Below are 18,129 nucleotides of genomic sequence, written 5' to 3' on the forward strand. Positions count from 1 at the left end.
ATCTTATTTCGCTTTTATTTTATATAACAATGTGACAATTGTGAACTGGAATGACTGTCAATTAAGGTGTACAATTTTCGTTTTGTTTGCATTTGTCTGTGTTTTCTTTTTTGGTTTAAATAAAAAATAACCGAACAAAAATAATTACATTTATACTGTTTACTATAATTTTTAAAATGCTGGAAAGGTGTTTTTAGACTGCTTTTAACATTCTTAATATCAATAAGGATGACCTACTTCGCGTTTATAAACACGAAAACAGGTGAATGATTTATTTTGAAATTATTATATAATTATTGATAATTCTAAAAAAAAAATTAATTGCACCCGTAACGATAAATATGTTCATACTTATTGAAAAAGTAATTGAACTTTAATTCGTTAAAAACTCCGACAGCATGACAACTTCCTAAGCATACTCAAGCAAAATATCAAGTGCGCTAAATCACCGGACGCGCCGATACACCGGACACGGTTGTGTATATATATATATATATATATATATATATATATATATATATATATATACTGATAAAAATAAATAAGGGAACACTTGGTAAAGTTTAGTTTATTACTATTTTATTGTAAAGTCTGTATAACATACAAAGATATAATATGAGTCTGAATGTCAGTATTGTGAGTCTGAATGTCAGTAATGTGGGGCTGAATATTAGTAATGTGAGTCTGAATGTGAGGCTTAATGTCAGTAATGTGTGTCTGAAATGTCAGCAATGTGAGTGAATGTCAGTAATGTGGGGCTGAATATTGGTAATGTTTGGCTGAATGTCGGTCATGTAGGGCTGAATGTCAGTAATGTGGGGCTGAATATCGGTAATGTGAGTCTGAATGTCGGTAATGTGAGGCTGAATGTCAGTAATGTGGGGCTGAATATCGGTAATGTGAGTCTGAATGTTGGTAATGTGGGGCTGAATATCAGTGATGTTTGGCTGAATGTCGGTGATGTAGGGCTGAATGTCGGTAATGCTGTTAACTTCCTGACACTGGATGAGGGTTGCAGTCACTCTTTACTGTAAGGGGGCATCTATGAAGTATGTACATATAAAATCTGGGATATTCTACCCCCTTCACCCATGTAGACCTTTTGTATGTTTGATCATTAGCCCCCACCCCACCCCACATGTACAGGTATACATCATTCTTTCACAAATAGAAGTGTAACAGATATGATTAAGAACTTGGCTTATGTATTTTGTCAGTGAACACCCCCCACCCCCCAATGTACTCTATTTGTACATAATGGCCGGAAACACACACACACACACCTCAGGATTTATGTACTTTACTATATAATTTTCCATCAAGTTGAGTTTTAAATGCCCTTATCAGCGTGCTGATGTGTCGATAGACAAACATTCCTTTCATCTGAAGCTGGTTAAGAGATTTCCATACCATATCAATCACCACTCTCACCATAAACACATGATAACTCATTAAACATGTGTTAACTAATTGAACGCATCTTTACTAGTTACATAAACGTTAGATAATTAAATAGAAGTTAACCAATTACTTATGCAGGACATGGTAGAAATGCATATATATACACCTGGTGTACGTATGGTAATTAAATGAATTTGTGTCCATTTGAAAACAGCTAAATTGTCTTTATATCCAGTTGACGTTAGCTACTTGTTTTGTTTAATGATACCAGTAGAACACATTGGTTAATTAATCAGCAGCTATTGAAGGTAGAAAATTTGATATTTTTACCATGTGGTGTTGTGGTTAAGCCATCTGACATAAGGCTGTTAGGTACAGGGTTCACTACACCCTCTTCTCTCTCACTAACCACTAACTATTAACAACTAACCCACTGTCCTGGACAGACAGCCCAGATAGCTGAGGTGTGTGCCCAGGACAACATGCTTGAACCTTAATTGGATATAAGCGCGAAAGTAAGTTGAAATCAAATGAAATGATATTTGTATCACATTGTTATCAGAGAAAATCTGCTACGTTTTTCCATCACAAGCAGTGGGTTTTTTGTATGCACTTTCCCACAGACAGGACAGCACATTCCACAGTGTCAGTATTTGATATACCAGTTGTCAGGTACTAATTGGTACAGGAAGTTAAATGAGTTGTCTAGGGTGTTCCATCCTTCAACGTAATCACCTCAGGCGCACACTCTACCAACTGGGCTACACCCCATCCCAAGTTACCAAGGCTATCAGTGACAAACCGTTACAGCAATTTAGAAGAAAATATGGCTGTACAAAACCTTTATAAGTATACTAATTGATCAATGCCAAGTGTCTGCTATGACCCAAGATTTTGGCTAAAAGCATTGAGAGGATATGACTGCTAAGAGGGTGTGGTATGTGCTGTCCTGTCGGTGGGAAATGAATGAGTGAATGAATGTTTAACGACACCCCAGCACAAAAGCACAGTTTGGCTATTGGGTGTCAGACAAAGATGATGTCTGTGGGGAAATGCTTATAAAAAATTCCATACTGCTAATGGGAAAAAATATAGCAAGTTTTCTCTGAAGACTGTGACCGTTACCATAGTTGGACACCCAATAGCCAATGTATTTTTCGTGTTGGGGTATCGTTAAACTCTTCTCTTCTCTTCTCTTCTCTTCTCTTCTCTTCTCTTCTCTTCTCTTCTCTTCTCTTCTCTTCTCTTCTCTTCTCTTAAGGAAGGAAGGAAATGTTTTCTTTAATGACATACTCAACACATTTTATTTATGGTTATATGGCGTCGAACATGTGGTTAAGGACCACACAGATATTGAGAGAGGAAACCCACCATCGCGACTTCTTGGACTACTCTTTTCGATTGGCAGCAAGGGATCTTTTTATACACACCATCCCACAGACAGGGTAGTACATATGATATGAAATAAAGGGACACATGGTATTGTAGACGAAATTTAATTCACTACTAGCGTAGTATTGTCTGTATTACATACAGAGTTGTAAAATGTCGAGTGGTTGAATGTCGGTAGTGTTGAACGGATGTCTGTATTACATACAGAGTTGTATTGAGTGGTTGAATGTCGGTAGTGTTGAACTGATGTCTGTATTACATACAGACTTGTAACGTGTGATTGAATGTCAGTTACTGTTGAACGGACCGCCAGTAACACAGTCTACTTCTGACAAAAAGGGTTGTGTGTTTTACTTTCTGTCTTTACTTGCTGATAGTATTTGTGTGATCTCGTATTTCTTTCCATCAGTATATATATATATATATATATATATATATATATATATATATATATAATTCATGATTCTTCTCTTGGCAATCTCACGACACGATGGAGGCGGTACATTCAGAAATACCTTGTGTCATATTTTATGTATGTGCATGTGGCTGCACCTGTAACCTACCACCATGGAATACTGCAGCTGAACAAATGCACACTGGGCGAAGTGTCCCATAATGAGTTATCAGTTTCACATTTGAACGTAACCGAGATTGCAGATAGCTTATCGAAAAACAAACGGAAGAATGGTGCATTGCTGCAGGAAAAACCAATAGTCGATGTTCTATTCTAGATGATGAAATAATTAACTTTTTTATATATATATATACACATACATACATACATATATATACAGGTATTTATCCTGTAACCACTGTTTCTATTGGCAAACTCGTATCCTGCTACTAGCATGTGATGTCACACGCATAGCTACATTACAAAATCGCTCATTTGACCTGTAGGATAAAGGTAATAACTAGTTAATGATGTCCGATATCTGTTTTATCCTGTTCAGGCTGAATGATAAATTCCGCTTGACAGTATTTCGCAGAATTTCCCAATCTTACCTTCACAGGATAAAGCAGATATCTGACGTCATTAACTAGTTATTCTATATATACATGAGTATGATGGCACAGTGTTTCTTTTCTTTTTTCTATCAATCAAAATGTTTAAATAACAACAAATATTTATTCAGGGCTAAACTTAAGAATATCCTACCTAAGTAGTTTTGAAATATTTTCCCTATAGGCAAAATGCTCACCTATACTATGACATGTTTGAGCCCATCTATGGCAATTTTAAACCAGTAACATTTGCATCAAATGTTAATTTTTTTTTTTTAATTATCTCTTCAATCGATGGCAGTAATTTTTATGCAGTGGCAAGAACCTGCCATCAGTATTAAACCGATGATGTTTGACAGAAGAGCCGTCGAAAGTCGACACCTGCGTCCATGACAGGTGTGTGCTACAACAGCTTGTTCTGAATGTGCATGTTAAAACCTATGACCTGACCTGATCTGGAATTCATGTGTCACCTGCATATCTGAAATCTTATAGAAAATATGGTGGCCATCTTGTTTTGGGGATTTAGGGTGTGTAAAAAGACAAATATTCAGTTTGGTATACAGCATTTCTGAAATCAGCATGTCCAAATCATGTATAAACAACTGTATACCATATTCTACTAAAAAAATGCCTCAACAACCATTTTCCAGAGCTCATTTCCAGGTCAGGTCATAGGGTTTTACGTGCACATTCAGAACAAGCTGTTGTAGCGCACGCCTCTATGTTAAGACACCAAATCGCAGTAATTTAAAAGGTGTTGTTAATCAATATGTCTTTTCTTCCTTTACAAGTATTTGGGTTTTTTAAAGTTTATTTTATGTACCTGAACCAGTAAATATTGATCTATTTATAATGCATTTCTTGGTCGTCTTCAAACGCTAATGGTTTTTACAACTCTCTTTGGTCGTGAGCATGACCTTGAATAATGCAGTGGTGAGCAGTGAACCAGTCAAGGAAATTACTAATTAGTTACATGATGCGGTCCGTACACTGAACAGATATATTAACGATTATTAAGCAATGTTAATTGACCTTAAGCATTTATTGAATCATTCGGCTATGAAAATATTACAGGTATTAATGTTCTCGGCAAATATTTCTCTGTGTTATTTAAACACACTCGGGTTCGGAACTAATCCATAAAGTTGATTAATTTTATTGGTGCCCTTCGTGGTGGGTGGGAAATCTTGATACTCTACAAACAAAATGCTTTTATCCCATCTTATGGATAAATCCGGCTGACAGTCATTACTGGTGTTTGTTTCTTTAACAGTATAGTTGAGCGACGATGATATCATGATATGATGTAGTGCTCATTACATCCAGTAGCCGATGATTAGATAGTTCAGTGTGCTCTAGTGGTGTTGTTAAATAAAACATAATTTCACTTTATTTATTCACTCGATCACTCACTCACGTTTCACTTGTAAAAGTCCACCTATCCATCCATCCTAACATTCATTAATTCATTCATTCATTAATTCATTCATCCATCCATCCATCCATCCATCCATCCATCCATCCATCCATCCATCCATCCATCCATCCATCCACCCATCCATCTATCCTTTCATCCTTTAACATATCCATTCACCCAATCACCCACCCCATCCATCCTTTCATCCATCCATCCATCCATCCTTTCATCCATCCATCCATCCATCCATCTATCCTTTCATCATTTAACATATCCATCCATCCGCCCAATCACCCACCCCATCCATCCATTCATTCATCCACCAACCCAATCCATCCATCCATCATTTTATTCATCTATCATCCATCCATCTATCATCCATCCATCTATCATCCATCCATCCATCCATCCATCCATCCATCCACCCATCAGTCCACCCATCCATTCATCCATTCATCCATCCTTCCATCCATCCATCCATCCATCCATCTATCCATCCATCTATCCATCCACCCATCCAACCATCCATCCATCCATCCACCCAATCATCCTTTCATCCAACCATCCAACCATCCATCCATCCATCCATCCAACCATCCATCCAACCATCCAACCATCCATCCATCCATCCATCCATCCATCCATCCATCCATCCATCCAACTGTTGGCAGTATATCACCTCTGATTATTGAAGCATCGTGTTCTTAAGGGTTTGTCCAAGTGTCTTGAAGGTCTAATGGAAATCGAGTTATACAATAAGATTAGCAGCTCCATGAATATGTTTGCTTCCAGTGAGGTGCAGTGCTCAACACCTCACGATCGCGGTACAATGGGTTAATATTTAAATGTCACAACACAAACGTGTCTTGATCGGTACGGCGCTCGCATAACCAAATGCTTCACGCCATCAGTGCCAGATGGATTTGAATAGGAGAGTGAGGCATGTAATTTGTGGTGGCAATATTGGACATGCCGTAGCGCACACATTTTCTGCTGTGTGAACAAATCTCAGTGATGTGGCATATTGACACCTGTAAACATATGTTTCTTGCAGCCTCGGTGGTGTGATTTAAGCCATCGAACTTAAGGCTGGTAGGTACTGGGTTCACACCCTGCTACCTGGTGCCTGGTACCAGAGTGAGTTTTAACCATTCAGTGGGGAGGTGTCAGGCCTCTATGTACACTGACTTCTTTCTAATTAACTAATGATATTTCATTTCAACTTATTTTTATGCTTATATCCAACTAAGGTTCAAGCACACTGTCCTGGGCACACACACACACACCTCAGCTATCTGGTCTGTCTGTCCAGGACAGTGGTTTAGTTATAAGTTATTGGTGGTTAGTGAGAGAGAAGAGGGTGTAGTGGTCGTAGGCCTACCCATTGAGTAGTTAAAACTTGCTTTGGGTAGGAGCTGGTACCGGGCTGCGAAACCTGTACCTACCAGCCTTATGTCTGATGGCTTAACCACGACACCACCCAGGCCGGTTAACTAACCCACTGACCTGGACAAACAGCCTAGGAAAGCATGCTTAAACCTTAATTGGATATAAGGTTAAAAATAAGTTAAAAGAAAAAAAAAAGATGTTTTAACAAATATCTAACATAGTCGCTCAACAAGAAATGTAGGCTATTTTCACAAATGACGATAATATAGTGAATATATGCACAGTTTAAAAAGTTTGTTTTGTTTAATAACACCACTAGAGCATTACATTAAGTAATCATTTAATCAATGGATGTCCAAATATTTGGTACTTCCAACACATAGTCTTAGAGAGGAAACCCACTACATTTTTTTTCATTAGTAGCGAGTGATATTTTATATACATATTTTATGTACATTCCCACAGACAGGACAGCACATACCATGTCCTTTAATATACCAGTTGTGGGGCACTGGTTGTGATAGAATTGTTGAAAATGTCTGACTTTGGTGCCACTCAAATTGTTCCTCCTTGTTTTGTGCTGTATGTTGGGGGGTTTTCCCGTCCCAACCAGTACATACCCCACGACTCATATATCAAAGACTGTGGTCTATTCTGTCTGGGGGCGGAATGTAGCCCAGTAGTAAAGCGCTCTCTTTATGCGCGGTCAGTCCAGGATCGATCCCAGTCGGTGGGCCCATTGGGTTATTTCTCATTCCAGCCAGTGCACCACGACTGGTATATCAAAGGCTGTGGTATGTGCTATACTGCATGTGGGATGGTGCATATAAAATATCCCTTGTGCATCCAAATACATTATTTTTACTCACTCACTTTATTGTCTCGATCCAAGCTCTACAGTACATGAAAGTGGAGCATCCCTTAGTTGGGATGGTGATAAAAAAAGTGTCTTTTTATCGATTGCCAATAAAAAAATATATATTTTGTTGGGTACCCAGCCATGTTGGCATTAAGATCACTAAAAAGTGTTGCTGCCAAGTTTGCTTGGAATTTGCCCCATGTCGGTGTTGGTGTCCGTTACAGTGATTTTAAATATCTTATTAACCAATATATCTTTTCGACTTGGCAAAGTGATTTGGATGGTGTGGTCGCGAACACGCTTCATTCTGTTGAGCCAATCTTGGGAGAGTGGCAGTCATCCTACAGGCAGTGCAGGGAGGATGAAGTAGTCTTGTGCCGTGCCCGCATCGGCCATACATAGTTCACACATTCATTTACTTTAAAGAAGGACCCTCCGCCTCAGTGTGAACATTGTCAGTGTACACGGACTGTGCACCACAGTTTGGTGGAGTGTGATTATCTGAAGTCGATGAGAATTGATATATTTGGCAACAGAGATGTTTTGAAAGCTTTTAAATTCCACCGTGAATTTATTTTAAAGTTTTTAAAACACATTGATTTCTATACAAAATTTTGAAATATACTTTACCTTGATTTATATATTGTATTATACTTTTCCCCCACAGCTACTTACACTGTGGTTTCAAATAATTATATATAAATAATATTTTCATATACTTACCTTTTATGATACCCAATAGCTGATGTGTATTTTTGTGCTGGGGTGTCGTTAAACATTCGTTTGTTCGTCCGTCCATCTGCCCATCCATCCGTTCTTTCGTCCGTTTGTTTGTCCGTTCATTGTAATGAAATTTTTTTGCAGGTTTTCTGTTTATGACTGTCAAAATGACCACATGTTTGACATCCAATAGCCGATAATTAATAAATCAATGTGCTCTAGTGATGTCGTTAAACAAAACAAACCTTTAACTGTTAACCTGTTCTCTCTGTGTTAAATTAAGTGCACATAAAAGATCAGGATTTGACAAATCCACCAGCCCTTGGTCCCGACTAGTTTTAAGTTTTAGTCTAGGCTAGTGGAAATTATCTACTACATAAATAGGACACTATATAGCCAAATCTTTTGACAAGTGATTTTAGTATGTCGCTGCCATGTTTCGACTTTTCCCTTAATTTTCAAACTACAAAGAGAAGGATTTTGCTCATCACATCAAATAACATTACTTTGTAATTGGCCTAGCTCAGTGGTAAAGCGCTCGCTTGATGCACGGTCAGTTGTGGATTGATCCCTGTCAGTGGGCCCATTAGGCTATTTCTCACTCCAGCCAGTGCTCTACGACTGGTACATCAAAAGCCTTGGTATGTGCTATCTTGTCTATGGGATGGTGTATATAAAAGATCCCTTGCTGCTAATTGCCAAGAGTAGCTCATGAAGTGGTGACAGCGGGTTTCCTCCTTCAATATCTGTGTGGTCCTTAACCATATGTCTGACGCCATATAACTGTAAATAAAATGTGTTGAGTGTGTTGTAAAATAAACAGTTTCCTTTCCTTGTAATTGACACCCGATGATGATTGATTGCACATGTTTCTTTCAGGTAGCATCTTACATGCATGTAGTGCAAGTTTAATTTCATTGATTTCATACAGCACATGCACTGAAGTTTTCTTGAAAGGCATTCCCATGCTCATATCTTATGGATTCAATAGGTACAAAGTCTTCAGTTCATCATCACACAATAACTTGTAACTTAAAAGATTACATAACCCTTTGATTCTCTCAAGCTTTTACTTTCAAAAAAAAAAAAATAATAAAAAAAAACCCCTCACCCAAAATTGACAGATAATTCAATTAAATCTGGCAAAACCTTTGCAAGCTGAAAATATTAAACATAACGAAATGTTATGTTCATTCAGTTCCGACTGCCTATTTACGGAGAGGAAGTTGCAGCATTCCATTATACTGTATTCCAGACAACAGATCAAATAGATCTCCCCACACCTGTCCGTCAAACTGGCTAATACCGCCGCGGTTACGATCCTCGTTAAATGCCAGACGCAGGGAGATGAATACTTCCAAAGTGATACAATCCTTAAAGACTTGTCTCGACTGTCGACAAACCGCCGGTGAAAAACTTGGGCAGATGTAATTTAACTTTGCTAAATTATCCATGCTTTCTTATAGCTTGGTCTTGTCAATTTTCATTCTACATTTCTGCAAGTGATACTGATAGCTAGGCATGAAAATCCTAAAAAAGTATAGGTTTATAAGGTTTAAAATGACAGGCCGACAAATTGTGTTAAAAGGAATTTGTGTTAAAGAGAGCGAGTTGAAAATAATTAGCTGGTTAAAGGTGCATTATCTTGTATTTTATATTGTATTGTATTTCTAATTATTTTTGTTTGTTTGTTTGTTTAATGACACCACTAGAGCACATTGATTTAGTCAGTAATGTGGGACTAAATGTCAGATTTATTACATGTATATTTAAAGTCTCTATTCTTCTATTCATTAGAAATACAGGGCGGGAAGTAGCCCAGTGGTAAAGCATTACTGACTTTCAGTCTCACATTACTGACATTCAGTCTCACATTACTGACATTCAGTCCTCACATTACTGACATTTAGTCTCACATTACTGACATTCAGTCCCACGTTACTGACATTCAGTCCCACATTACTGACATTCAGTCCCACATTACTGACATTCAGTTCCACATTACTGACATTCAGTTCCACATTACTGACATTCAGTTCCACATTACTGACATTTAGTCTCACATTACTGACATTCAGTTCCACATTACTGACAGGGGCGGGACGTAGCCCATTGGTGTTCGCATGATGCGCGACCGGTCAAGGATCGATCCTCGTCGGTGGACCCATTGGGCTATTTTTCGCTCCAGCCAGTGCTCCATAACTGGTGTAACAAAGGCTGTGGTATGTACTATCCTGTCTGTGGGATGTTGCATATAAAAGATCCCTTGCTGCTAATCAAAAAGAGTAGCCCATGAAGTGGCGACAGCAGGTTTTCTCTCTCTATCTGTGTGGTTCTTAACCATATGCCTGACGCCATATAACTGTAAATTAAATGTGTTGAGTGTGTCGTTAAATAAAACATTTTTTTCTTTCTTTCACATTACTGACATTCAGTCCTACATTACTGACATTCAATCCCAGATTACAGACATTCAGTGTCACATTACTGACATTCAGTCCCACATTACTGACATTCAGTCTCACATTACTGACATTCAGTCTCACATTACTGACATTCAGTCTCACATTACTGACATTCAGTCTCACATTACTGACATTCAGTCCCAGATTACAGACATTCAGTGTCACATTACTGACATTCAGTCCCACATTACTGACATTCAGTCTCACATTACTGACATTTAGTCCCAGATTACAGACATTCATTATCACATTACTGACATTCAGTCCCACATTACTGACATTCAGTCTCACATTACTGACATTCAGTCCCAGATTACAGACATTCAGTGTCACATTACTGACATTCAGTCTCACATTACTGACATTCAGTCCCAGATTACAGACATTCAGTATCACATTACTGACATTCAGTCCCAGATTACAGACATTCAGACTCACATTACTGACATTCAGTCCCAGATTACAGACATTCAGTCCTAGATTACAGACATTCAGTGTCACATTACTGACATTCAGTCTCGCATTACTGACATTCAGTGTTACATTATTGACATTCAGTCCCAGATTACAGACATTAGTCTCACATTACACATTAGTCTCACATTACATCAATTTATACAGACATAATTACTCCATTTCATTGATGAAATTTGATCTCAAGGGGGTGGGAATTAACTCAGTGGTAAAGCACTCACTTGATGTGCAGTCGGTCTAGGATCGATCCCTGTTGGGCTATTTCTTGTTCCAACCAGTGCACGACGACTGGTATATCAAAGACCGTGGTATGTGCTATCATGTCTGTAGGATGGTGCCTATAAAAGATACCCTTGCTACTGATGGAAAAATGTAGCGGGTTTCCTCTCTTAAGACTACATGTATATTACTGTATGAGGTGCTTGAGTGGTAGCATCGAACCACCTCGGTGAACCCATTCTCTGATTGTTTGAGGTTTTTTCATCCCAACCAGTGTCTCACAGATAGTATAACTTTCCTAACAACAGACCTGGACTTGCTGGACTTGCTGGACTACTCAGTATGCAATTAGTCTGTCTTTGCTACAATTAATTGTTTCCCAGTTGTGTTTTATAAATATAGTTGAATTTTAATCTGTTTTAATATTGTGGGACACATAGACAAAACACAGAAATAAATGTGTCATATTATTAATGCGAATAACACAAACTCACATTTTCCCCATTAATATTATGATCGCATTAATTTCAAGATCTACAGTATATATATAATCTCTTCCTTTAATAACTAAGACTTTAATAAAAAAAAGAGTTGCTAAAAGGAAAACATAATTGACATTTAAAAAAAAAAGTCTTATTAATACGGTACTCAGTAAATTGATTTTTTTTTTTGTGACATTAAACGTACAGTTGTTAGCTAAAGTCAGTATTGTAACTTAAAACTTCAATAAGATGGATAACTTGAAATTTCATTCCTGTTGCTAAATGTTAACTAATTAATTTATTTCAGAAAAAATAGATTAATTTTATTAAAGGGATGTTATGTTTTTTATTTTCCAACTTTATATATGATTTCTGCTGCTCTATTTTTTTCTCTCTTCCCCAAATAAAATAGATTTTGCAAAATAGATTGAATTTGATCTGAAATGCAGAAAATATGATATTTGCTGTTTTTATTAATGTCCTGCAAATATAAAATAAAATTTCACCATATCTAGCATGTCTTATATGGCCTCATAAAAAAAAAAAAAATAATAAAAATAAAAATAAATCGCTGAAAATGATGGATTATGTAACAGTGGGCACCATTCATTTAAATCTGCATGCCCTTATGTGTTGAAACTAAATACTGAATGATACAGTGCACAAAGAAACAAGAAAATCAACTAGTCGTAGGTGGCCAGATAGGTGTTTTTTTTAGACTGATTCACAGACTGCACAGCCAAAGGGCAAGATTTAGCTCAGTCGGTTGAGTGCTCACTTGAGGTGCTTGCATCGCAGGATCATGCCACTTCGATGGATCCATTCAGCCGATTGGTTTTTTCCTCATTCCAGCCATGCAGTGCACCACAACTGGACAAAGGCCGTGGCATGTGCTTTCCTGTCTGTGGGAAAGTGCATATAAAAGATCCCATGCTGCATTAGGCAAAAAGTAGCAGGTTTCCTCTGATGACTTGATGTCAGATTTACCAAATGTTTGACATCCAATAGCTGATGATTAATTAGACAATGTCCTCTAGTGGTGTTGCTAAATAAGAAACTTTTTTTTTTTTTTTTTTTTTTTTTTTTTTTTTTTTTTTTTTTAACTATGCAGCCACTTCAGATGATGACTTAACCATTGAGATACATCTCGCCTATTCTTGTTGGAAAGACAATGATTTTTTGATTTTTAGAAAAAAAACGAGAAGCCATAGTTTAAAATATGTGAGATGCTATTAGCAAACATTCCTTTCCTTTATTATTTGTTTTTCACTTGAATAAGACTGTTTGTTATCATTGTTACAGGACCCCGGAGCAATGTCCAAGCGTTGTGTCTCTTCTGTCGGAGAGCTACAACCCCCACGTCCGGTTCGGAGCGGCCATGGCTCTTGGTATCGCCTGCGCTGGAACGGGACTGAAGGTACGTCAGTTATAACTACTACAATCTTTCTTGATGAAATTAATACATAACACAAGGGAAACCCACATTCTACGGTTCGGCTTTTTCAGTTGGTAGCAGACTGAAAGAATTCTCACATTTTTACAACTTTAAAAAAAAATATGTCTGAATGTTTTTTTCAACATTTACTGATTCAACACTTGACAGATATTTTAATTTTAAACAGTAAAAGAGAAACAGCTGAAACAATTATTTAGTTTGTTTAAGCACTGCCAATGTATTAAAAAAATGATGTTCATGCAGCTATGAATGTCAGTTTTCTACGTCTCCTGATATAGTTTGGACCAATTCAAGCATTTATAACAAGTATTTTTACAGATTTTATTTCTGTTTGGTTTACATGGGGTATGAAAAAACCCCAAAACATAAGCAAAATGTGTAAAATGATGAGTCATTCATGCAAAAGTTAGCAATGCTTTTTTCCCCATTCATACCCTGATGAATTTTAAAGAAATAACAGACAATTTGTATAATTAAGTTTGAAACATACTTAATTTATTAATAAGAACAATGACAAGTCATATTTTAATTTTAAATTCTTTTTTGGTTCTTGAACAATAATAATGCTAATAATACAAAGTACAAATATAAATTGACATCATCAGACAATGTAATTTTTAGTTTCATTGAGTAATGAACAAACTCACATAGCCATGGCTAGACCAGTGTAATGGCGCTAGACCATTGTAATGGTGGCTGGACCAGTGTAATGGTGGCTGGACCATTGTAATGGTGGCTGGACCAGTGTAATGGCGCTAGACCATTGTAATGGTGGCTGGACCAGTGTAATGGCGCTAGACCATTGTAATGGCGGCTGGACCAGTGTAATGGCGCTAGACCATTGTAATGGTGGCTGGACCAGTGTAATGGTGGCTGGACCATTGTAATGGTGGCTGGACCAGTGTAATGGCGCTAGACCATTGTAATGGTGGCTGGACCAGTGTAATGGCGCTAGACCATTGTAATGGCGGCTGGACCAGTGTAATGGCGCTAGACCATTGTAATGGCGGCTGGACCAGTGTAATGGCGCTAGACCATTGTAATGGCGGCTGGACCAGTGTAATGGCGCTAGACCATTGTAATGGTGGCTGGACCAGTGTAATGGCGCTAGACCATTGTAATGGCGGCTGGACCAGTGTAATGGCGCTAGACCATTGTAATGGCGGCTGGACCAGTGTAATGGCGCTAGACCATTGTAATGGCGGCTGGACCAGTGTAATGGCGCTAGACCATTGTAATGGCGGCTGGGCGGCAGTGTAATGGCGCTAGTAATGGCCACCAGTGTAATGGCGGCTGGGCGGCCAGTGTAATGGCGCTAGACCATTGTAATGGCGGCTGGCCTAGACCATTGTGGCGGCTGGACCATTGTAATGGCGGCTGGACCAGTGTAATGGCGCTAGACCATTGTAATGGCGGCTGGGCCAGTGTAATGGCGCTAGACCATTGTAATGGCGGCTGGACCAGTGTAATGGCGCTAGACCATTGTAATGGCGGCTGGACCATTGTAATGGCGTTAAGTTGTAATGAATGTAACAGAAATTGAATTATGAACTTTTGAAGTGATGGGATTCTGACTGGGGCATTTGTCTTCATATATCACTTGGCACTGTAATGATAACCAATTTACCTAGAATGTATGTTAAGTGTATCATTAGAAATATGAATTATTATGCTTCAGGTAAACTATTAATATTTTGGTTGAGGTGGGTAAATTGTTATGTCAGACACTGAGAAAAGTGTGATGAGAGAGGGTGATTTGCACAGTTCATGCTAGATAAGACATTTAATTGCACACAGTTTCATTAGAAATATTAATTATTATGCTTCGGGTAAATTATTGATTTATTGTTTGAGGTGGGAGTAAATTGTTTTGTCAGAGGCACTCAAAATGCTGTAAGGGAGGGTGATTTGCAACTCTCCACTCCATAATAAGAGAAACGTGAAAAGCAAATTGAGCAAACAATCATTCTGCTTTGATCTGCTTAGATGCCTGGAATGGGAAAAAATCCATTGAGAAGCATAGGTCCTGCAATCTTTCGAATGAACTTGAGACAAGTGCTTTACTACTGAACAGTATCTCATTCTCATTTAACATACTGACTACACCTACCTGAGTCTGTGTGTTTGAATGGTCTGGCTATTAAAGAAGATGGGGGTTTTGCCACATTGACTCATTGATTGAACTTGGTGTTTATATTTGACATTTCCATTGCTGTATATACTCGCACAGAAAAGACAGTCTGCATGATAGAAAGTTGTATTTATTTACGTAATATTTGAAATACATGTAGGCAAAGGGAGGATTGTTTATTTTTTAAAAAGATAATAATTTTTATGAAGGTGAAATAATGTATAAACGATAATTTTTGTGAGATATTGCTGTTAATTTTTTCTGATGGCAGCATCTACTTTTGCATTTATCTGACTTTCTGCACATGGTATAAATCCTATTTTGTACCACGAGTATAATCAAGGGTGAGCTGTAGATCACTCTCTTAAGATGGTGCTAGGTGAGCAGTCACATGAAGTATTAAATTAAATGTATTAAAGCTTTTATCGCAAGGCAATCAATTTGCTGTTCTTCTAAAACATTCCAGGTAAATGGTGGAGAAGGATAACATAAATTTCCTGGCGAAGACTGCATCCTAAAGCAGTGAAGTTTGTTTTGTTTAACGACACCACTAGAGCACATTGACATACTAATCATTGGCTATTGGATGTCAAACATATGGTCATTTTGACACAGTCATAGAGAGGAAAGCCGCTACATTTTTTCTTTAGTAGCAAGGGATCTTTTATATGCACCATCCCACAGACAGGATAGCACATACCACGGCCTTTGATATACCAGTCATGGTGTACTGGCTGTGACGAGAAATATCCCAGTGGGCCCACCGACGGGAATCGATCCAGAACCAACCGCACATCAAGTGAGTGCTTTACCACTGGGCTACGTCCCGTCCCACCTAAACCAATGAAACTTGGTTTATAGTTGAACATATAAATGTTCATCACATTCATGTAATATGCTAAGAAAGTGGTAATTAAATTAAATGTTCAGTTAGTTTATTAGTTTATTTATTAGTCCCCTCCATCCTTCTGTCTGTCTGTCTGTCTGTGTCTGCCTTGAGATATTTAACAGAAATTTGGTGTATAGGTTTATCTTGTACCTATTTTTCATAGAGTTATGGCCCTTAAACTTGGGAGATATGTAACTATGTTGGGCCCGGTAGAGGACATATATTGCTTTAATAGCACTCTCAGAATACATTAAATCTATAGTTGTTAGCTGAAGCCAACATGGTAACTTAATAAACTTCAATAAGATGGATTTACTTGAAATTTCATTCCTGTTACCAAATGTTTTTAGTTAAAAAATTTAATTTGTTTGAACTTAAGTTTGGGTTTGGACATAGCTCCGTGGTAAAGTGCTCACTTGATGTGAGGTTAATCTGGGATCGATCCCCATCATTGGGCTCATTGGGCTCACTGGGCTATTGCTTGTTCCAGCCACCGATGTATTTTTCATGCTGGGTTGTCGTTAAATATTTGTTTGTTCCACTGGTAAAAATGTAGAGGGTTTCCTCTCTATATATTAGAATTTTTTTTTTTTTATATCAACAGCTGATGATTAATAAATCTATGTGTTTTAGTGGTGTCGTTAAACAAAAACAACTTTAAACTTTTAGCTTTATATATATCCCGTTTCTTTTGTGGATGAGTGTACCGGAATATAGATCCACTTTAACGGGAGCTCTTGTATTCAACAAATGTCAAACATGCTTGTTATGTTTCTGCATGTGGCTGTGTTTGTGGATGTTTGTCCATCGTTTATTATTATGGGTGTTCAAACATCTGCTTTTTTACAGACAGTTAGTTGGGGCGATGTCATTAATGGAAACCTGTACATCAAGACTTCGGTGGTCTGTAGAAGTGTGCCGAGTTTTTATTCATGGAAAATAACTCTTCGATTTCTTGTCGACTCTTTTGTTTTTCTTGTCGGCATCTGTGATGGGAATGGCTCATTTGCAGTTTTATGTAATGATTTTTATTTTATTTTTTAAAAGATGCAGGAAGTAATAAAAATCTTTGTTTACTGAGCAACAAAAGAAAGGAAATAAGAAAATGTTTTATTTAACGACACACTCAACACATTTTATTTATGGTTATATGGCGTCGGACATATGGTTAAGGACCACACAGATATTGAGAGAGGAAAACTGCTGTCACCACTTCATGGGCTACTCTTTTCGATTAGCAGCAAGGGATCTTTCATATACACCATCCCATAGACAGGATAACACATACCACAGCCTTTGTTACACCAGTCGTGGTGCACTGGCTGGAGCGAGAAATAGCCCACTAACAGGGATCAATCCCAAACTGACCGCGCATCAAGAGAGCTCTTTACCACTGGTCTACGTCTCGCCCAAGCAACAAAAGAAATGCACATATTAATTTACTGTTATTTTAATTACTATAAATCAGGGAATGTTAGCGAGCATAAAATATTAGCGGATATAGCAAGGCGATACAAAATGCTAATATTTCATGGTGTTACATCAAACTGTTGTGATTGTTTTGATCTGAACAGACACAACAGTACTATTGATGGTTACAATAGTGGTAATTAAGGTGCTTGCTAGATGTGTGGTCGGTCTAAGATCGATCCCCATCAGTGGACACATTGGGCTATTGATGGTTACAATAGTGGTAATTAAGGTGCTTGCTAGATGTGTGGTCGGTCTAAGATCGATCCCCATCAGTGGACACATTGGGCTATTGATGGTTACAATAGTGGTAATTAAGGTGCTTGCTAGATGTGTGGTCGGTCTAAGATCGATCCC

At 37.9% G+C, this 18,129-nt stretch overlaps 1 protein-coding gene across 1 annotated transcript in view; it reads left to right on the plus strand.

Moving 5' to 3' along the window:
- LOC121371521 (26S proteasome non-ATPase regulatory subunit 1-like) overlaps positions 1–18,129 on the plus strand; it is a 356,152-nt gene that overhangs the window by 257,810 nt on the left and 80,213 nt on the right. The window contains exon 22 of the mRNA XM_041497471.1: positions 13,129–13,243. Coding sequence (XP_041353405.1) covers positions 13,129–13,243 — 115 coding nt within the window. The remainder of the gene's footprint in view (positions 1–13,128; positions 13,244–18,129) is intronic.

Source organism: Gigantopelta aegis, chromosome 1, assembly GCF_016097555.1.
Source record: "Gigantopelta aegis isolate Gae_Host chromosome 1, Gae_host_genome, whole genome shotgun sequence".
Lineage (NCBI taxonomy): Eukaryota > Metazoa > Mollusca > Gastropoda > Neomphalida > Peltospiridae > Gigantopelta > Gigantopelta aegis.